This window comes from Rattus norvegicus, chromosome 4, assembly GCF_021556685.1.
Source record: "Rattus norvegicus strain SHRSP/BbbUtx chromosome 4, alternate assembly SHRSP_T2T, whole genome shotgun sequence".
Lineage (NCBI taxonomy): Eukaryota > Metazoa > Chordata > Mammalia > Rodentia > Muridae > Rattus > Rattus norvegicus.
The window spans coordinates 37,404,757-37,428,381 of NC_141537.1; the positions used below are offsets into that span (position 1 = coordinate 37,404,757).

Below are 23,625 nucleotides of genomic sequence, written 5' to 3' on the forward strand. Positions count from 1 at the left end.
GGATCCTCAGGCAGTTCAATGTCCAATTTTCTGAGGAACCTCCAGACTGATTTCCAGAATGGTTTTACCAGTCTGCAATCCCACCAACAATGGAGGAGTGTTCCTCTTTCTACACATCCTCGCCAGCATCTGCTGTCACCTGAGTTTTTGATCTGAGCCATTCTCACTGGTGTGAGGTGAAATCTCAGGGTTGTTTTGATTTGCATTTCCCTTATGACTAAAGATGTTGAACATTTCTTTAGGTGTTTCTCAGCCATTCGGCATTCTTCAGCTGTGAATTCTTTGTTTAGCTCTGAACCCCATTTTTTAATAGGGTTATTTGTTTCCCTGCGGTCTAACTTCTTGAGTTCTTTGTATATTTTGGATATAAGGCCTCTATCTGTTGTAGGATTGGTAAAGATCTTTTCCCAATCTGTTGGTTGCCGTTTTGTCCTAACCACAGTGTCCTTTGCCTTACAGAAGCTTTGCAGTTTTATGAGATCCCATTTGTCGATTCTTGATCTTAGAGCATAAGCCATTGGTGTTTTGTTCAGGAAATTTTTTCCAGTGCCCATGTGTTCCAGATGCTTCCCTAGTTTTTCTTCTATTAGTTTGAGTGTGTCTGGTTTGATGTGGAGGTCCTTGATCCACTTGGACTTAAGCTTTGTACAGGGTGATAAGCATGGATCGATCTGCATTCTTCTACATGTTGCCCTCCAGTTGAACCAGCACCATTTGCTGAAAATGCTATCTTTTTTCCATTGGATGGTTTTGGCTCCTTTGTCAAAAATCAAGTGACCATAGGTGTGTGGGTTCATTTCTGGGTCTTCAATTCTATTCCATTGGTCTATCTGTCTGTCTCTGTACCAATACCATGCAGTTTTTATCACTATTGCTCTGTAATACTGCTTGAGTTCAGGGATAGTGATTCCCCCTGAAGTCCTTTTATTGTTGAGGATAGCTTTAGCTATCCTGGGTTTTTTGTTATTCCAGATGAATTTGCAAATTGTTCTGTCTAACTCTTTGAAGAATTGGATTGGTATTTTGATGGGGATTGCATTGAATCTGTAGATTGCTTTTGGTAAAATGGCCATTTTTACTATATTAATCCTGCCAATCCATGAGCATGGGAGATCTTTCCATCTTCTGAGGTCTTCTTCAATTTCTTTCCTCAGTGTCTTGAAGTTCTTATTGTACAGATCTTTTACTTGCTTGGTTAAAGTCACACCGAGGTACTTTATATTATTTGGGTCTATTATGAAGGGTGTCGTTTCCCTAATTTCTTTCTCGGCTTGTTTCTCTTTTGTATAGAGGAAGGCAACTGATTTATTTGAGTTAATTTTATACCCAGCCACTTTGCTGAAGTTGTTTATCAGCTTTAGTAGTTCTCTGGTGGAACTTTTGGGATCACTTAAATATACTATCATGTCATCTGCAAATAGTGATATTTTGACCTCTTCTTTTCCGATCTGTATCCCCTTGACCTCCTTTTGTTGTCTGATTGCTCTGGCTAGAACTTCAAAAACTATATTGAATAAGTAGGGAGAGAGTGGGCAGCCTTGTCTGGTCCCTGATTTTAGTGGGATTGCTTCAAGTTTCTCTCCATTTAGTTTAATGTTAGCAACTGGTTTGCTGTATATGGCTTTTACTATGTTTAGGTATGGGCCTTGAATTCCTATTCTTTCCAGGACTTTTATCATGAAGGGGTGTTGAATTTTGTCAAATGCTTTCTCAGCATCTAATGAAATGATCATGTGGTTCTGTTCTTTCAGTTTGTTTATATAATGGATCACGTTGATGGTTTTCCATATATTAAACCATCCCTCCATGCCTGGGATGAAGCCTACTTGATCATGGTGGATGATTGTTTTGATGTGCTCTTGAATTCGGTTTGCCAGAATTTTATTGAGTATTTTTGCGTCGATATTCATAAGGGAAATTGGTCTGAAGTTCTCTTTCTTTGTTGTGTCTTTGTGTGGTTTAGGTATAAGAGTAATTGTGGCTTCGTAGAAGGAATTCGGTAGTGCTCCATCTGTTTCAATTTTGTGGAATAGTTTGGATAATATTGGTATGAGGTCTTCTATGAAGGTTTGATAGAATTCTGCACTAAACCCGTCTGGACCTGGGCTCTTTTTGGTTGGGAGACCTTTAATGACTGCTTCTATTTCCTTAGGAGTTATGGGGTTGTTTAACTGGTTTATCTGTTCCTGATTTAACTTCGATACTTGGTATCTGTCTAGGAAATTGTCCATTTCCTGAAGATTTTCAAGTTTTGTTGAATATAGGTTTTTATAGTAAGATCTGATGATTTTTTGAATTTCCTCTGAATCTGTAGTTATGTCTCCCTTTTCATTTCTGATTTTGTTAATTTGGATGCACTCTCTGTGTCCTCTCGTTAGTCTGGCTAAGGGTTTATCTATCTTGTTGATTTTCTCAAAGAACCAATTTTTGGTTCTGTTGATTCTTTCTATGGTCCTTTTTGTTTCTACTTGGTTGATTTCAGCTCTGAGTTTGATTATTTCCTGCCTTCTACTCCTCCTGGGTGTATTTGCTTCTTTTTGTTCTAGAGCTTTTAGGTGTGCTGTCAAGCTGCTGACATATGCTCTTTCCTGTTTCTTTCTGCAGGCACTCAGCGCTATGAGTTTTCCTCTTAGCACAGCTTTCATTGTGTCCCATAAGTTTGGGTATGTTGTACCTTCATTTTCATTAAATTCTAAAATGTTTTTAATTTCTTTCTTTATTTCTTCCTTGACCAGGTTATCATTGAGTAGAGCATTGTTCAATTTCCACGTATATGTGGGCATTCTTCCCTTATTGTTATTGAAGACCAGTTTTAGGCCGTGGTGGTCCGATAGCACGCATGGGATTATTTCTATCTTTCTGTACCTGTTGAGGCCCGTTTTTTGACCAATTATATGGTCAATTTTGGAGAAAGTACCATGAGGAGCTGAGAAGAAGGTGTATCCTTTTGCTTTAGGATAGAATGTTCTATAAATATCCGTTAAGTCCATTTGGCTCATGACTTCTCTTAGTCTGTCGACATCACTGTTTAATTTCTGTTTCCATGATCTGTCCATTGATGAGAGTGGGGTGTTGAAATCTCCCACTATTATTGTGTGAGGTGCAATGTGTGTTTTGAGCTTTAGTAAGGTTTCTTTTACGAATGTAGGTGCCCTTGTATTTGGGGCATAGATATTTAGGATTGAGAGTTCATCTTGGTGGATTTTTCCTTTGATGAATATGAAGTGTCCTTCCTTATCTTTTTTGATGACTTTTAGTTGGAAATTGATTTTATTTGATATTAGAATGGCTACTCCAGCTTGCTTCTTCTGACCATTTGGTTGGAAAGTTGTTTTCCAGCCTTTCACTCTGAGGTAGTGTCTGTCTTTGTCTCTGAGGTGTGTTTCCTGTAGGCAGCAGAGTGCAGGGTCCTCGTTGCGTATCCAGTTTGTTAATCTATGTCTTTTTTTGGGGGAGTTGAGGCCATTGATATTGAGAGATATTAAGGAATAGTGATTATTGCTTCCCGTTATATTCATATTTGGATGTGAGGTTATGTTTATGTGCTTTTCTTTGTTTTGTTGCCAAGACGATTAGTTTCTTGCTTCTTCTAGGGTATAGCTTGCCTCCTTATGTTGGGCTTTACCATTTATTATCCTTTGTAGTGCTGGATTTGTAGAAAGATATTGTGTAAATTTGGTTTTGTCATGGAATATCTTGGTTTCTCCATCAATGTTAATTGAGAGTTTTGGTGGATACAGTAACCTGGACTGGCATTTGTGTTCTCTTAGGGTCTGTATGACATCAGTCCAGGATCTTCTGGCCTTCATAGTTTCTGGCGAGAAGTCTGGTGTGATTCTGATAGGTCTGCCTTTATATGTTACTTGACCTTTTTCCCTTACTGCTTTTAATATTCTTTCTTTATTTTGTGCGTTTGGTGTTTTGACAATTATGTGACGGGAGGTGTTTCTTTTCTGGTCCAATCTATTTGGAGTTCTGTAGGCTTCTTGTATGTCTATGGGTATCTCTTTTTTTAGGTTAGGGAAGTTTTCTTCTATGATTTTGTTGAAGATATTTACTGGTCCTTTGAGCTGGGAGTCTTCACTCTCTTCTATACCTATTATCCTTAGGTTTGATCTTCTCATTGAGTCCTGGATTTCCTGTATGTTTTGGACCAGTAGCTTTTTCCGCTTTACATTATCTTTGACAGTTGAGTCAATGATTTCTATGGAATCTTCTGCTCCTGAGATTCTCTCTTCCATCTCTTGTATTCTGTTGGTGAAGCTTGTATCTACAGCTCCTTGTCTCTTCTTTTGGTTTTCTATATCCAGGGTTGTTTCCATGTGTTCTTTCTTGATTGCTTCTATTTCCATTTTTAATTCCTTCAACTGTTTGATTGTGTTTTCCTGGAATTCTTTCAGGGATTTTTGTGTCTCCTCTCTATGGGCTTCTACTTGTTTATTTATGTTTTCCTGGAATTCTTTCAGGGATTTTTGTGTCTCCTCTCTATGGGCTTCTTCTTGTTTATTTATGTTTTCCTGGAATTCTTTCAGGCATTTTTGCGATTCCTCTCTGTAGGCTTCTACTTTTCTCTAAGGGAGTTCTTCACGTCTTTCTTGAAGTCCTCCAGCATCATGATCAAAAATGATTTTGAAACTAGATCTTGCTTTTCTGGTGTGTTTGGATATTCCATGTTTGTTTTGATTGGAGAATTGGGCTCCGATGGTGCCATGTAGTCTTGGTTTCTGTTGCTTGGGTTCCTGCGCTTGCCTCTCGCCATCAGATTATCTCTAGTGTTACTTTGTTCTGCTATTTCTGACAGTGGCTAGACTGTCCTATAAGCCTGTGTGTCAGGAGTGCTGTAGACCTGTTTTCCTCTCTTTCAGTCAGTTATGGGGACAGAGTGTTCTGCTTTCGGGCGTGTAGTTTTTCCTCTCTACAGGTCTTCAGCTGTTCCTGTGGGCCTGTGTCTTGAGTTCACCAGGCAGCTTTCTTGCTGCAGAAAATTTGGTCTTACCTGTGGACCTGAGGCTCAAGTTCGCTCGTGGGGTGTTGCCCACGGGCTCTCTGCAGCGGCAGCAACCAGGAAGACCTGTGCCGCCGTTTCCGGGAGCTTCAGTGCACCAGGGTTCCAGATGGTCTTTGGCTTTTTCCTCTGGCGTCTGAGATGTGTGTGCAGAGAGCAGTCTCTTCTGGTTTCCCAGGCTTGTCTGCCTCTCTGAAGGTTTAGCTCTCCCTCCCACGGGATTTGGGTGCAGAGAACTGTTTATCTGGTCTGTTTCCTTCAGGGTCCGGCGGTGTCTCAGGCAGGGGTCCTGCCGCTCCTGGGCCCTCCCCCACGGGAGCCCAGAGGCCTTATACAGTTTCCTCTTGGGCCAGGGATGTGGGCAGGGGTGGGCAGTGTTGGTGGTCTCTTCCGCTCTGCAGCCTCAGGAGTGCCCACCTGACCAGCTGAAATTTTCTTAAGAAAAAGCAGTAATTGCTTATTATTTGGTATTTAACTTTTGAGTACTTTATATGTTCTACATATTAATCTGTCAGATTAATAGTGGTCATAGTGCTCTCATTTTGTGGGCTTTTTTTTTTCATACTGTTATTCCCTTTGCTGTCTAGAAGCTTCTTCAGTTCATGTAATCCCATGTTACTTCTGTTTGTGCATGTATGTGTGTGAGTGTGCATGTGGGGGTGGGTATAGAAACTTGAAAGTGTGTGTGTAGGTGTAAGTGTGGAGGTTAGAGGTCAACATCAAGTGTTGTTCCTCAGGCACTGTCTACCTTGTTTATGGAGACAGCATTTCTCAACGGACTGGAATTTACCAATTAGAGTAGGCTACCTTACCAAGGAACTTCATGGAGTGATCTCTTCTTCCTCCCAAGCACTGGGGTTACCAATGTGTCACCATGCCCAGTTGTTTTTTTTAAGGGGTTCTAGGGGTTGAACTCCGGTCATCATGTTTTTGTGACAAGCTCCTGACTAAACCATTTCTTTACCACCTCCCCTCTAAATGTGTCAATTCTTTGATTCTTTCCTGTACTATAAAAGTTTTTCTCAGAAAGCTTTTGCCTATTCCTATATAGGTCTTAAACTTCCAGAATGTTTTCTTCTAGTTTAAGCAGAGTTTCCGGTCTTATATTAAGGTCTTCAATCTATTGTTAATTGGTTTGTGCCAGGGTGAGAAATAGGTGTTATTTTCCTCTTTGCTGTGGGTCTCCAGATTTCTGTGCACCGTTTGATTGTTGAAGTGGATTACCAAACACTCCAGTCAGTCAAGGGCAAATTAAATGAACAGACCGTTTTCAAAAGGGAATACAAATAACTAATAAACATTTAAAAAGTGTTCAACATTCTTAGCCATCAGGATCAAATCAAATCAAAACGTCAGGGTGTTTTTAAACCCCGGTTAGAGTCCCTGTCTCTAAGAAGACAACATGCCAGTGAAGATGGGGATGGCAGCAACGTGAATGAGCATGGCCACTATGGAAATACCAAAAATACTAAAAGTGAAACTCCCATATAATAATCAATCTACTACGAGGAATGTACTCTAAGTTACCTAAGAGGACAGGAGAGAGGCACCTGCATGTCCTTGTTTATTGCACTGTTCATGGTAGGCAGGCTGGCATCGGCCTTGGTGTCCATCAGCAGATGAATAGATAAATCTGATAGGCATATGTGTACTCACAGTTATGGAGCTTTAACCATGAAGAACAAAATGTCGTGTGAAGGAAAGTGGATGGAACTTAAATTTATTAAATGAAATGTCAGACTCAGAATGGTTATTGCATGTTTTCTCACATAGAAGGACATTAGGCTTGACAGATGCATATATAATCATTTATATGTGAATGGCATAAAAGTAGATCTTGGAAAATTTTGGAAGTAAATATGATCAAAATGCATGATATACTTGAATGAAATATACTTAAGAAACTCATGTTTTTTTTTTCTTAGTACAGTTAAATATATCTTTTAAACAACAAAAATTTCTACCCAAACCAGGACCATGACTACTTTGGTGCGGACTGCCTGTTTAACTCGAGTGTGCTTTATATGATTACAGTTTAGGATTAGATGAACATGAAGGAGTGATATGAGAACTAGATGCTAATACTTCTTTTGTGTCAATGATTGTTTTTTCCATGAGAGGAACAATGTAAACCATTTGAAAAGATGTTTGTGCTTCCAGAATTTACAGGATAATTCTTTTACCTACTACAGAGAAGATTATGCAGAATAATCTATGTTAAGCTTTAACATGGTTATCTAGACATTATGATGCTAATAAATATTAGCTACTTTTTAAAAGGATTTTATTTTATGTGTATAGGTGTTTTTCCTTTTATTTATATATGTAAATGATGTATGTATATATTTATATATTTTTATATGTTATATAAATACAAGTATATATATGTATATTTACATATCATGCAACTACTATGTATGTATAAATAATCTGGGCACTGTGAGTGTGCAGTACCTGCAGAGGCCGGAAGTGGATGTAGGATCCTCTGAACCAAAGTGAAAGTTGTTAGCCCTCATGGTTGTTAGCCACCATCTTGGTGCTGAGAACTGAACCAAGATCCTTTACCAAAGTAACACTCCGCTATCTATTACACTGCCCTATACAGTGACCTGTGGAATAGAATAGAATATTTCATTGTTATAAAGGTTAAATACACTGATATTGATGTCATTAGTAGTACCAACAGTTTATTATAGAATTGTACAGTTACAAACAGTAAGTCTTGTCTGGCAGGAAGTAACTTAAAGACGATAGATTACCTTGGAGCTGGAAAAGGCCCTGTAATTCTATAATTACTGTAAGGTCAGAACTATAATTTAGTCAAGTATTTTTTTGTCTTCTTTGTAATTTTACAAATAAATTGTATTTTTGATTTGCAGACAAAGGTGTGGAAGTTTGAGTTTCTATTATGAAAACTTCTCCTTTGGCTGTTATTTAAGTTTACCATTATCTGAGCATGGTTAGTTTTTATGGCTTAAGTGGAGTTTGTTGGAATGGTGTGAAAAATATTTGGCAGTATCTAATAGTTACTGATTATCAGGGATAAGAGAATTGTAAAGTATTACACACTAAAATATAGCAAGATACACAAGTGGCCAACATGGCAGGCTTTAATCTCTCTTTATCAGTAGTCTTAGAGTTTACACTTGGTTGTTTAGATGCCTAAAAAGTTCCTTTTTTCTTCCTTGATAGCGGAAGCAGTTTGGATAGGAAGAGGAACCTCTTAAAGTATAGTGGCCTAAGAGCATTGAATTATATACAATAATAATATTAGTGAGGACTGTGCTTCCAAACGCTCTGTGGAATAATGTTCCACATGGTGTTAGTAAGAATACTTTTAAGTGTCCAGCAATCATGGAAGTAGGAAAAAGTTATGCAGGTTTTAAAAAAGTGTGTATTTGAGTTTTTAGAATGCTAAATTATGTTGTGTGTGGAGTAGAAAAATAGAATGAATGGTTTCCCCCAAGTTTATCTGACCGTGGAACACTCTTATTAAACATCTTACTAATATCTAGAAGCAAAGCTATAAGGAGCACTTTTTCTAAAATTCTAGTCCACATTGTAGACAAAATAATGGCAGTTGGACCTTGGGTCTCACTGATACCAAAGAAAAGAACCTCTACTACTTTATTTTGTCCAGTTATTTTTCTGTTTACAAATTTTAAACATTTATGAAATATTCAACATTGAAATTGGATTAAAATTTATTTAGCTTTTCTTCTCTAGCATATTCATGGACATGACTAAATTTCGCCTCACTTTTTCTGTGACACTGTGCTTTTGGTTTATAAATGTGATCTTTTGTTGCTTTTTGTGACAAAAGAGTGTTACTTAGAAGAAATATAAAAGCGTTGTCATGCAAAAACTCAAAATTTTAACAAAAGTGGTCATAAAGGGAAAAATCCTGTAATAGATTATTAAAAATATTATTTGGAGGGCTAAATTTTTTTTGGTTGTCCTATCTAGGATTGAACATAGCAAACTTTGGTAATTTTTGACAAACATTAAATGTATTACTTCTTATCCCTTTTCTTGTCAGCTGACGAAATGGCTCCCTTTAATAGCGACCCCTTCAGGTGGCTTCCCTCTTCTGTACCCAGTTGTCACCAGTTTGGTGTTGGACAGTGGGACTTTTGAGAGGGAGTGATTTTAAAGACGCTCATAAGCATTTTGAACTGTAAACAAACTGCAACAATGGCTTCTTCATCACATCATGGAGATGCCCAAGTGCATGCAGTTCATAAAGTACTTTAATGCTCCATGTATTTATTGTGGTAATCATTACCCATCACCCATCTGTCTCCTGGATTTTACTTTTTCTAATTTACTAGGCTTTTCTCAAATGTTAAAGTGTGGTATTTTAATGTTTGAGTTTTTTTCAATACAACTCCTAAATTTCTTCTTTATGGCAATGCTCAAGGTTAAATGTTTAGTGTTACAATTTAGTTAATATCTATTAATGCTTAAATAATTGAAAAATTATATTTTAGTTAAAATGGCTTTTAGTAGCTTAGTTTTTTTAAAAAAAAGCTGCATTACTTTCATTTTTAAATCAGTGCACTTGAGTTATACTTATTTTTAATTCTTTTGTTAGGTTTAATATTAACTGTATTTTTAAGATGAAGTTGACTAATCCTTCCCCCAAAGAGAATCCTGTCAATACTTTCTTCTCTTAGTAAAATTAACCCTTTAGCTAGATACTTGTTATGTAAGCTATCAATACTACAAACGGTTCTGAAAGTTCTCTTTATCTTTTAAGTAGAATATCTATTTCTCATTTAGTTTGTTCTGTATAAAATCTCAGTATGTAAGCTGGGAAGTGGTTATTCACGGCTTTAATCCCAGTACTTGGGAGGCAGAGGCAGGCAAATCTGGTTTCTTGGCCAGCCTGGTCTACAGAGTCAGTTCCAGATGGCCAGGGATACAAAGAGAAACCCTGACTCCAAAACTAAAACCTTATCAATCTTGACGGTTTTAATAGAATTTGCTGTGTTATTAATGCTGATGTGAAAGTATCGAATGATTTCTCTAATATAGATGATACAGACATCTCAGATTAATCAGGCTTAATTAATTAGCATTTAAAATTTTTTACTAACACTAAGAAAATATTTTAGTTACTTGAATTTAGGTAGTAGCGCCATTTCCATTCCTTACATTTGGTTTGTCTGGTTGGTTTTAAAGACACCTAGCTGTTGGGCAGAGGAGGGAGCAGAAAAACGATCACATCAGCGCTCTGCGTCATGGGGAAGTGCTGATCAACTGAAAGAGGTAAGTTGTTGTTTTTTTACTTCATTCTAAAACTTGTTTAGCTCTCCCTGGGTTAGTTTTTACTATTTCCCAATGTTGTGAGACTTCCATTTATTATAACCTACTTTTCATACAGAGTTGAATCTTACATTTTGGTAAAATGAATTTTTATGTTTGTAATTTTCATATTCTCAATAAATATTTAGGTACCCCATCAACTGTAGCACTTCTAGAATGAACTCTGATTTTGTATAATAATTTTTATATCATCCTTTTAAATTATCAATATTTCTCCCTTAGCTTGATTTAAAAAAAAAATTACAGCAAGTTGAACCATAGATCATACCTTTAGGCAATGGTAAGATAGCACTTTTTGTTTCCTGACAGCTTTTTATGGTATGTAGGTTATTAGGACCCTTTGGGGCCCAGTAGTACAGTGGATGCCAGTCTACTCTGTGAATTATTATGAATAACATGTCTATATTTATACTATGGTGTTTTTTCTGTTTTATTTATGTAAATCATTTTAATTCTTAGCTATTTGTCCTAAGCTATAGATACCTAGAGTTAAAATATCTAGTCCAGAGATCTCTTAGGTAAGCACTTCTTCCAAAGATGACCATCTCATCTTTGTAATCTTCTCGGTAGTGAGAGTGCATTGCTTTTAGGAGAACTACTGTACTAGTTTTAGCTGAGGTTGCTAACGATGCTTTGATCTCCTTTCTACGGTATGATAAAACACCATGACCAGAAGCAACTTGGGGAAGAAAAGGGTTTATGTCAGTTTGCAGGTTATAGATCACAGGTTACAGATTGAGGGGAACCAAGGCAGGCACTAAAGCAGAGACAGTGGAGAAGTGCTACTAACTTGCTTGTGGTTATACATGGCTTACTTACTGTTCTTATACAACTCAGGGCCACCTCTCGAGTGCCACTGCTCACAGTGAGTTGAGACTTCCCATATCGATCATTAATCTAGAAAATGCCCTGTAAGGTGGCCTACGGCCAACCTTTCTCAGTTGAGCTTCCTCTTTCCAGGTAATTGTAGCTTGTGTTAAGCTGACAAATGCTAACCTGCCTAGTTTTATATTTCGGACTTAGAATGGAGTCACTTAGTTTTGACTCCTAACCCTTGCATCAGTGTTGTCTCCTTGAAATTTCTGAAAGTTTGGCAGTAAACCAGTTTTGCTGTATGTTCAGCATAGAAGTTCTCTCAGACTTTATTTATGTGTATATGTGTATATGCCTGCCTGTATGTCTGTGACTCATGAAGTCCCTGGCTCTCCTGGAACTGGAGTTGCTGTGATGCAAACCTGGGTCTCCCACTACAGCAAGTACTGGTAACTGTTGAGCCCGCCCTTTCCTCTCAGCATTTCTCTCCAATGTTTTTCTTACGCAGTTTCACACGTACCAGTATTCATTTTTTATATACTTTGAAGTTGTCAGGTTTCTCATGTACTGTGATGTCTAAACCAAATGGTCTAATAGCATGATATTGTCTATGATTTCATTTTTAGCCACTTGTTTGTGTTGTGAATGTGTAAAGTCTGTAATTCTGGCATACCTCTTTCCAAATACATAGTGAAAGTAGAATTCTTTATCAGGAACAGAATAAAAAGAAGCTTGGTTTAGTACAGCCAGGCCAAAATAGACATCACCCGTAGAATATATATATGTATATATATTGGACAATCAAATTTGCCATTTTATCTCGGTTCAGTATAGTTTCAGACATCTGCTCACATCTCACATGGCTGTGTTCTAACTGAATGTCTATAGTAACACATGATATGTGCTACTAAAAGAGAACACTGAAAGTAGAAGAATTGATTGTTCTCCCTGGAAAACAACCATAAAGCCAAACAAAATTGTCAAAATAAATATTTCAGTGCTCCAGATGTAATGAAAATAATTGAGCAATTTTATTTATGAAAACTTAGGGTTAGAATAGTGTATTTTTGGTTGAAGTGAAAGAATAATTGCAAAGGAGAGTCTAGATGCTGATGGAAATAAAAGGCAGTTAAGATTGTAAAAGACTGTAACTTAAAAGGCAGTCCTGTGTACACACACACACACACACACACACACACACACACACACACACACACACAGTTTTCAGTTTTCGAGCTCATGTGTCTCTGGCACTAAGGAAGTTGCTTGGTGAAGTGGCTGTGGTCCAGGCCAGTACATATTTGTAGTTAAGCATTACTGCTGGATTGCACAGAATTGTGAAGAACTAACAAGGGTTAGAAATGGAAGGTCAACGACTGGATCTACCACTTACTTATTAGGCTTCTCACATGGGAAAGGCACTTTATTTTTAAGTGTTTTGCCATCTGTAAAATGGATATAATTAAGAGATCAAGCAGATTTGTGAATATTTTTGAAAAGTTAGTGTGTGGTCTCATTGCTTTTCTTTGTTGTAGTAAGCCAAAAGCAACTTAAAAGAAAGAAACATTGTATTTTAATCTTTCAGGTCACAGTTCATTGTGAGGATAGTCAGGGCAGGGACACAGGTCTGAACCACAGCAAAGCACTGCTCCTGCCTTGTCTGCCTTCTTGTTCGTTCCCTGACTCATGATAAGTTAGCCTTTATACAGCCTTAGTTCGCTTACCTAGGACGTTACAGCCTACAGTAGGCCCGGCCTTCCCCATCAATCACCAGTCATGACAGTTCCTCATAGCCATGGCCACAGAACAGTCTGATCGGGGTTATTCTTCAATTGAGGTTGGTTCCCTCATTCCAAGAGACTCTAGCTTTTGCCAAGCTGGCAACAAAAACGAATCAGCAGTCTGCTACATTTGTTAATGCTGTATTGATAGTTATAAATATACTTCTGTGTTAAAACTTTGTTTTATGAAAGTTCTCTTAAAGCAAGCTGTGTTTGAGATTTTTGTATGTGATCTGTCTCTTCTCTCCCTGGGTCATTTATGTGAGGCTGTATATAGACAGATACATAGATGTATAGGAATCAGTTTGCTTTTAGGTAGACTGTAGACTGTTTCTAAGGATATACTTGATCTTTAAAAGCATTAAAGCTTGTTACATAGTCCCTATTTAATATCAAAATTACTAACAGCCTGAGATTTAAAGCCAGTTTCATTTTCAGAAAAATTAGATTGTCTTAGTGATTATTTAGAAAAAACAAGTGACATAATATATATATTATATGATATATATAACAATATAACTCTTGCTAAATATTTTATTCTGGTTTACTTTTATAAAACTTAACTTTTTACTTTTTATCTTGATTCTTTAGCCAATATAGTTTGGTTGTTGTCTTAGCTTTCCAGTACTATATCAGATGTGTAAGATAATCAGTTTAAAAGGAAAAAAAGGTTTGTTTTGGCACATGGTTTCAAATTTTTCAGTCCGTATTCACTGGGATCTTTTTCTTTGGATGGTGGTGATGAAACTCAGCATACTGAAGCATGTAATAGAGGAGGCTTTGTTAATTCATGGTGGCTGGGAAGTGAAGAAAAAGACAGGAAGGATTTGGGTACCTGTATAATCCCAGCACACACCCAGTGAATTAACCTTTTTCCATGAGGCTTACCTCTTAACGTTTCCACAGCCTTCAAGTAGCACCGGAGGCTGAGAACCAGCCCTAGTAACACATAGGCCTTTGCAGAACATTCTAGACCGTAACTATAGTATATTAAGAGAGTAGACTCCCGAATTTCATTTGATTCACATTTGCGTTTCAACATTTAATGCAAATGTATCAAGCTTTAAAAGTTTTGCTATCCTATGTCCATTCCTCTTAAATGTACTTACCTCATATTCTATTGTTGAAAACCAAACACAATTAATGTCTTAAGTGATAAAATAACTCCTATGGTGCTTTAGTGCTCAATAAGCAGTTACTAACCTTTAATCATAATTTTTTATTAGTGGTTGACATCATCATAAGCAAACTAGCCTTCAAGTTGCTCTGAACAGTGGTTAGAAAATATATGCTACCAGTCAGAATATACATCGTTAGAACATGTCAGCATAGCTAATTGTAATATGTTTAAGGTTTTGTCACCTATATTTGACAAGTGATAAATTCACAATATAAGCATGTCTCTTTGCACAAAAAAGTATGTTCTAGTGTGTCACTTGTAAAAATATCAATAACAAAATTAGGATATTATAGCTATATACTTCTGAGGTCTCCTACTGCTAGCTCATTTCTGGAAACTATAACTCCCAGCACTCCTGATGTAGGATCAAGGTTTCTCTTCATTTAAATGTTTCCCTTTAGGTTGCTTAGAGCATAACTTGAACTTGAACTGCAGTTTTCCCCGTGTGAAAAGCAGCACTAACACTTCTCACTAGAGTGGACATTGCCTCCCGCTGCTGAGCCGTTACTTTGCACCTTATGTTAAAGATGAGGAGAATAGTTCTTGCAGAAGAAAATATACAGTGAAGTCTATCACATTAAAATAAAAGACACTCCCAGCCCCAATCTCAGTAGTATATGGAGAGTTACAGTTGTTTTATGTCTTTGCCAGAATTTGGTGCTTACTATTTCTTCAGTTTGTTTTAACTTACATTTTTTTCTGATAAGAATAATGTTGAACATTTCTTCTCTGTACATCAGCCATTTGGATATTGTCTTTACCCACGTGTGTCATTGAATCTTTGACTGATTGTTTTCAGTTTCGTTATACTTGAGGAATATATGTTATGTCTTTCTAGGGTAGTCTTCCTGTCTTTACATTTTATTATATTATTCATTCAATTGTGTTGGTGTGGATGCATATCTGTACATATGTACGTGCATATCTCCACAGGCTAGTGAAGGTCAGACTACAACTTGCCAGAATTAGATTTTTCCCTTCACTTCGTAGGGAAGGGTAGAATTCAAGTCATCAGACTTTGTGCGGTATGTTCAAGTCCTAGTTTTACTCTGGAGTGTCACTTATGAACCATGCTATGGATGGATTAGCCACTGTGGGCGATAGTCTTTTGTAGCAAATACTATTGAGAACTTTTAGACTAGCAGTGACACACATACTTAGCAATTTATTTTAACTTCAGAACTAAGAACCCTGATGTTCTCAGAACCTTTCCTGTGGTCGTGCTTTCATCTTGGTGCCGTGATAACTGTGGGCAAGGACTCACTAGCAACAATATATATATTGCTGATGTAAACTTATGTAATTTCTCTGATTTGGATGGGCTTTCTTTTTTATGCCTTCTCTTGCAAAAGTCCCAAGACTGAACCCCATCCCAGTGCTACTACTTAATCTTTTTAAATTATGATTTTTCATTTCCCAGAGCTAGTATGGATTTGAATTAATTCTGAGAACTAAGACCATTCCTAGTCCCTGATACAAATGTGCTCAACCAGTATTTTGAGAATTTTTTAGTTCTCTATGCTATTATCTGTAATTAGTGACCCAAGATTACTTATTCCTAGTGTTTTTGAACACTTAAGACTCCTTTCAGATTTTCAATACAGTTTCTCTCTGGTTTTCTTAAGGCCACAAAGTAGAAAATAAATTTTTTAGAGAAAAAAAATAACCGTTCATAGTTTTAAAAAATGCATACCTTATATAACTACATGTTCTATTTTGAATGGACGGTTGTGTTGGGCCTTACATCACGGTAGCCCGAGTAGATGACTTACTGACAAGAAGATTTACTTTGATATAATGCAGCCGGGTATGGGCTTACATAGGCCGGTTAAGGCAGAATTAGGCACCAAGGCTAAGCAGAAACACAATTCCATTGCCTTTCCTCCAACGGACACTTGTGTGTGCTCCTCATGGGTACTGGGGATGGAGAGAAGAGGTGGCTTCAGATAACAGGGAGGCTCTTTGCCTGTCAAAGGGAAAAGAAAGAACTTTCAAACAAAGACTATACAAAGCTATAGTGGTTTTAGTTGCCGTGTTGTGTAAGTGTGCCCTCTTGACTTTGTAGGCTTAATAAAGAAAGGCAGGAGTCTCTGCCTTTTGAAGCAGAGAAGGGCTGTGGAATGGCGATCTCACTGTCGTATATATGTGTCTAACATGGAATTCGCAATGTTTTAACTATACATTTGGGAAGATAGGCTTTCCTTTTATGTTGATGCCTACCGATTGGAAACAAGAGCATAGCTGTTGTAACAAAGATAACAGTTTTAAGAACTATGAATCTATACTCTTTAATTGACATGCCACGAACTATGGGATAGGAACTTTTTTTTTAAGCTTCTCTTTCTAGAGTTTTTAAAATCCACATAGAAGAAAAAAATTTCTGGTTCATTTTAATGTGTAAGAAGCCACAAGAGACTAATTAAGATTAATCAATTTTAAAGACTTATCTTTAAAATGAATAATCACACATTGCTTTAATTTTTAGGCATGCAAAACTGTTTTATATAATCACTTCCAGTTTTCAAATGCCACTAAAACATCATTAATATATTCTAATAAAATAACTTGTACAATTTGAGATCCTGTTTACCTTCTATCATAGAGCATAATTTGTCTTGATTTAATAATAATTACCTACTAATTTTGACTTCTTTTCTCATGAAAATTAATGTGCTCCAGAAGAAAATTAAGTCATTTAAAACTAGAGCCAGGAACAGAAATATTATCATAGTCTTACTTGTATATCTTTTACAAAGATACTGTATGAGAGATCGATAAGTCACAAATGTGAAAAAGTGTAAAATCTTGATAGTAAGGACTAGTTATACCCCTTTTTGGTTGACTGTACTATTTCCCCATTTATCTCAACAAGCCATATCTTTTTACCTTGAGCATTTATAGGTTTTTAATACTAATTGTCTTATTGTGCTTTCTGATGTCTCAGTTACTCATGGTACATATTTATGTAGTTTCATAGTAAATTGTGGTTTTGCTATATATATTCTTGAGAAAATTCATACATTTTAACAGTTGGTGCTTGTATTTGATTTAGTAGACAATATAAAACCGCTTATCCTAGATTTTTTTTTTTTATTAACTTGAGTATTTCTTATATACATTTCGAGTGTTATTCCCTTCCCGGTTTCCGGGCAAACATCCCCCTCCCCCTCCCCTTCCTTATGGGTGTTCCCCTCCCCATCCTCCCCCCATTGCCGCCCTCCCCCCAACAATCTAGTTCACTGGGGGTTCAGTCTTAGCAGGACCCAGGGCTTCCCCTTCCACTGGTGCTCTTACTATTATCCTAGATTTTTAAAGAATAATTATTGATTGGTTGATGTTGTCATTGTCATCTTCTTTATTACAAAAAGTAATATTAGTATTAAAGACTTCCCCCAAATTGTTAATGGTTCTTTTGTTAATCTGTTCTTCATTAGAGACTGAGTAATGTATAAAATAAAAAAGTTGATTCATTCAGAAAGTGAGGAGGTCAAAGTCTTAAGAGTAGACAGCCCCCATCTTGTTTGGCCTTTGGTGAGTCATATGATGGAAGATCGAATAGCAGGTGGCAGGGTGTTCAGGAAAGAGAAATCACATAAGGAAACAAGAACCTTCATGAGAATTAGAATCCCATAAGAAGCACATAATTTTCTAAGGGTGAACTAACACCTCTAATGATGCAGTCATATTCCATGGCCCCCACTTTTTAAAAAATGTTTCATATCAACTCCTCCTAAGCTCTGTTTCGTGGAGGCTTTCTTAATATAATTTTAAAAAAAAGACATTTAAATTTGATGTGCACACATATTTTGTGTGCATGTTATGAATGTGTACCACATGTATGCTTGTTGCTTGTGGAGCCAGGAATAGGGTGTCAGGTTCTCTGGAACTGATATTACAGATGCCACTGTTTGGTAGTGGGACCAGGACTCTGTTACTCTGCAAGAGCAGCGGGTGTTCTCAACTGCTGAGCCATCTCTCCAGCCCCTATGTCTACTGAGACTTAGGAGTCCCACGCTAAGACCAAATTACAACATATCCGTTATTTAGTGACCAGTGTTTTCACCCACACCTTTGAACAATAGCCATATACTTTTAAAATGCTTGAGAAGTCTTAACGTACATTATGTATCACCTACAGTACGGAAGCAGTTTAGTAAGTTCTAAATCATATTATAGTAAACACTTTGCAATTAAATTTGGAATATGATCTCTTTAGGAGATTATATCCAAACATACATTTTTGTTTAAATGAGTAAAAAATAATACATTATAAGATTAAATATGTAAAAATGTCCTCATGAAACACAATATTATGTACAGTGACCAAGAAGATACTAAATATTTGATTGCCTTTGCTACCATTGCAATCTATAGTTTAGAACTTTAAAAATGTCCTCATGAAACACAATATTATGTACAGTGACCAAGAAGATACTAAATATTTGATTGCCTTTGCTACCATTGCAATCTATAGTTTAGAACATTTAGTTAGTAGATAAGCTGTATCTCTTTTGTTTATAAAATTGAAATATGAAAATTAATGCAGCCTCTGTTTAAGATATAGTGATGTGGGTCTTTAATCTCAGTTCTCAGAAAGAAGAGACAGGCAGATCTCTGTGAGTTTGAGACTGTGTGTGGTAAGATTCTGTCTAAAAGGAAAACCAGGGGGAAAAACAGATGTCAGTTTTGACAAATTAATCAGACGTCTGAAATATTTCATTCCTAACACTGTTTCTTCTTTAAAGGAAGAGACTTGTAGCATTATAAAGGTAAAATCTGAAAGAGTCCAAGAAATTTTAGTCTACCTGCTTACCAGCACACCATATAAAGTTGCAGAAATGAAACATTTTTTTTATTTTCAGTTGTATCAGTCATAACAACTTGAAGAGTAAATCATTGTGGTAAAACATTATTAAAGTTAAAAAATTTTTTTAAAAACTGAAGGAAAAATAAAGCCCTGGTATTCACTTGTTTTCTTTTTCTCTCTTTTCTTCCCAAAGCAGATTGCCAAACTCAGGCAGCAGTTACAGCGCAGCAAGCAGAGCAGTCGGCACAGTAGAGAGAAAGATCGACAGTCACCTCTCCATGGCAACCACATACCGATCAGTCATACTCAGGTAGGCTAGGTTCTTTCAGACTTTAATTCCTTTAATGTATTACTAAGGGAAAAGTCTTACCTTCACCAAATCACTTTACTTAGATAAATTCTTGTATTTATTCATTCATTCATTCACTTTGCAAACCAATATCAGCCCTTCCTCTCCTCCCAGTAATCCCCTCAGTCCCCCCCATTCTACCTTCCCCTGCTCTTTTGAAAAGGATGAAGCCTCCTCTAAGTTGTCACCCTCCACTCCCCAATAAATTCTCAAAAAATGCTTTAAAATTGTATTTTAACAATGTTTTAATAACAGACAAAACATGGTATAGTGGTGAGCTAAGAATGATTTTTGCCTATGCTGAAATCACAGGTAATATGCTTACTAAACAACTGAGGAGTAACCTGTTTAATCATTCTATGAGTACAAGGTACCTTAAGCTACCTGCTTTGTGTTGGGTATTTTGCATCTTTTTCCATATAAAGAAATTTAAAAGTAGACTTTTTATTTTCTTTCAAGAAATTTGCACTAACACATATTATGGAACAGAGCTGACCAGTGCTGCTCTGGAGAAATGAATCTTAATGAATTAGATCTGATCCACAACCTAATAGCATATTGGTAGTTCATACAGATAAGGATAATTCAACACTGGGGAAATATTAATATAACTCACTATATCCGAAAGTCAAAGCAGAGAAAAAGGAAATTGGATTTTCTTAATGTTTAATAACATTTGGTGAAACATAGTATCCATTTGTGGTTATAAAAGTTTTTAAGGGGCTGGGGATTTAGCTCAGTGGTAGAGCGCTTACCTAGGAAGCGCAAGGCCCTGGGCTCGGTCCCCAGCTCCGGAAAAAAAGAACCAAAAAAAAAAAAAGTTTTTAATTAAACACAAAACAGCAAAATTTTCTATGTGATTTTGAGTGTGCAAAGATCTTATCCTTAAAACACTGGTTGCATTAATGTCAAGATAGAAATCGCCAAGATCTACATTTAGTGACATGTTATAAAAGGCAATAAGACATCACCAACTGTATATTATATTGTATATACAATTATTATCAAAATGAATAGCCATACTATAAAAACTAATTATAAGATCATTAATATGGAGAATACTAACAATACCAAGTGGTAATGAAAATGTAAAACAAAAGAACAATGTGTGTTGCTGTTAGAACACAGTAATATAACCACTTTGCCACACATATACTGATTATTCTCCTCAGTACTGTTCCCTTTCAAGTAACCACTACAAATTAAGACATATTTACATGAGTACTTGGGGAAACATTATTCATAATAATAAAAAAATGAAAAATATTCTTTTTCTAGTGATTGGACAAATATTTTACATAATTATACAGGGTAGTATTATTCTATAGAATGGAGGAAAGAAGCTCATAGATTTGACAGAAGAATTGAATTTCAAAACTATTTTGCTAAGTGAAAGAAATTATGATGAAGAAACTGTATAACGTATGATTTGTTACATTAAATTCTCACGAAGGTATAATTACATAAACTGAATGCCAGGAGTGGGAACTGATAGAGAGAGGCCCTAAAGAATGTTTTTGAGTAATGAGGGCTCTCGCTGTGACTGTACTGATAGCTGGAGGCACCTTATGTTAGCAGGGCTCAACCAGCCTCATGTTAAACTGGGGCGGTTTGTTGTATGTCACTGATCATATCTGGTCATATTTTGATCATTGAGATCCACAAACTGGTATCCCAAGACATTCAAAGTGTGAGTTAAGTTTGCTTTCCTTTTGCTTTTTAATCTGGTAAAATTAATATTTGCAACTTTGTTGTAAGCACCAACTATAATGTTATCCCATGACCTCAGTTAAGTACTTAAAGATGATTAAATTTCATTTAACTTCTTGGGATCTGGTTGTTCATAGAAACTGTTTACTTTTGCTATATAAATAGTTGTCATGGAATATGGACTCAAGTTTGAAATGTTTTAAAAAATAAAAGCAGCTATTTAAATAAAATAAGTTAATAAATTAGGAAATTTTCAGCATATTTAAACTCGCTTATGTACATATATACTCATAAGCATTGTTGCTATTCTAATTATGCTTATGATTAGAATCTTGTATGATAAAAAAGAAAAGTGAAATTTAATGAAATGATTAAAAGTATAGCCATGCAAAAATTTAACAGTATTATTTTGGGTTACTTTAAAAATACACAATCCCACCAATTCACATGAAAAGAAATATGCAAGTTATACATGTTTATTGAGGTTATAAAATGAAAAACAGAAAATTGATTGTCTTAACTCATTAGTTGATGAGAAGGTATTTTTAAGATACCTATTCATCCCAAATTAGTATACAAATTGTGTATGAGTTCCAGTGGAAACTTCAAAGGAACTGTTTTTATTATTTATTATTAAAATAGTTATTTTCAAAGATCAAACTATAAATACACACACATACACACACACACCCATTGCTCAGAAAGAAAATTTGAAAACGTATTGCTTTTATTATTTAAGTAGTTGTTCCCAAAGATCATACAAATACAGCTATAACTAAGGGAAAACATTTTTAAAAGACGTTTTTCTATCCAAAATTGCTGAAACATTACATTAAAATGAGCTTTGTATGGAGATTATTAGATAATAGCTTAAAGAAATAAATAGAAAATTCATGAAGAAATGTGAGGTCAATGTGTGGGTGTGGCACTAAAACTGTCTCACCTATACACAGAAGTAAACGATGATGTAAGATTTTATTACGAAAACTATAAAGCTAAACTTTTAACAAGAAAATGGAAATGTGTGATAGAGCTAGAGATTCGGTGCGTTCACTCAGGGGTCCATGAAGTGTAACACATTAGCGCCTTCACCCGGGGCAGTTCAAGCATGGGGTATTCACATGCCGACTGCTGTATTACAGATTATGTGTATAAACCCCAGCTGCTCATTGCGTGAGATTATTCTTCATTATTATCCTTCACCTTCTCAGTCTTTGTTTTTCCTCACGTCCTTATTGTATAATAGCCTTGAGTTGTAAAATGTCCATTTGCATCTTTGGTAACTTTAATAGTAGTTGTGAGAAGTGGCTAAGTTTTGAAAACCCTGCAGAAGATTTTTGACAACAACCTAGAGCTGCTAAGTGAGTGTTAAATTTAATAGTATTGTTTTTATACTGTTTAATAATTCAGTTATTGTCTTAATCAGTTGACAAAATGGAAACAAAAGTACTAACATGTAAATATTGTGGTATATCCCAGGACTATCAGTTGAGTCACATGATAAATTACACAGTTTTAATTATACTTTCCTAATAAACAAAAGGAGACATTAATAAATGCTGAAAATTTTAATCTGCTGTTGTACTGATCAAGTGCGTACAGTTACACCTTTGCACTTAAAGATTTTTGAAGGATTGTTTTGATTTCATATTATTTTTAACTTCCTTTTTAATTTAAATTTCTGTATATGTGTTTGAAATTTTATTCTATTTGAAGTGTCAGAAATAACTGTTAAATGACGTTATGTTTTAAAGAATTTTTGTTCACGTCTTGTTTTTATGGCAAGAACACGCACAGGAGCCCTACATATGCTTACATACGCTAAACAAAGGGTGCCGCTGAGCTACATCCCCAGCCCTTCGATGTTTAAGATGTATCATGCTCCCACTGGTTGTTCTTCGACAGTAAGTGACTTGACTCCATTCTGTCTTCTGCCTCAAAGGCTATTGGGTCCAGGTCAGTCCCTATGCCTCTGTCAAACATATCCGTGCCAAAATCCTCTGTTTCCCGTGTGCCCTGCAATGTAGAAGGGATAAGTCCTGAACTGGAAAAGGTATTCATCAAAGAAAACAATGGGAAGGAAGAAGTATCCAAGGTAAGGTTACATGGAATAGTTTGTTTTTTTCTCTAAAGTTATAGTGTTTCTCAAAAGCACTTTGAGGGAGTGGAAACAGCTTTATGGAAATAAAACGTCCATACCATACAGGTTGTTGTCTTTGTCAGGCTTCTCTCCTATCTTGCTAGTATATTTTGCTATAGGCTACCAATGATGTACTCTCTGGGTCTGTGGATATTTCTATAATATTCCTAGACATTTCAAATAAATGCATCATATAATGAATGGCCTTTGGTAACAGGCTGTTTTCACTTACATAGAAGTCTAAGATTCATCTTGGTTGCAGCACATATCATATATCACACATCACATATGGTCAGTGCTTCTATAAACATTTGTACAAATTTTCTTATGCATGTATTTTTTTCATTTGTGTATGGACATAGGACTAGAACAGGCAGTAGTACTATAGCTATGTGTTTAGATGTGAAAGAATGTTCGGGCTGTTTCCAAACTATTTGTACCATTTTACATTCCTAGCAGTAATGTAGGATAGTTGAGATTTCTCTACATTTTCTCTAAACGTTTCACTGATC

General features: G+C 36.1%; 1 protein-coding gene across 8 annotated transcripts in view; it reads left to right on the plus strand.

Moving 5' to 3' along the window:
• Glcci1 (glucocorticoid induced 1) overlaps positions 1–23,625 on the plus strand; it is a 72,925-nt gene that overhangs the window by 35,164 nt on the left and 14,136 nt on the right. For 3 of the 8 annotated variants that reach the window (XM_087656474.1, NM_001439907.1, XM_087656472.1), the window contains 3 exon segments: positions 10,190–10,276; positions 19,108–19,224; positions 22,916–23,068. In XM_087656474.1, the coding sequence (XP_087512600.1) occupies positions 10,190–10,276; positions 19,108–19,224; positions 22,916–23,068 (357 nt within the window). 8 annotated transcript variants of the gene reach the window in all.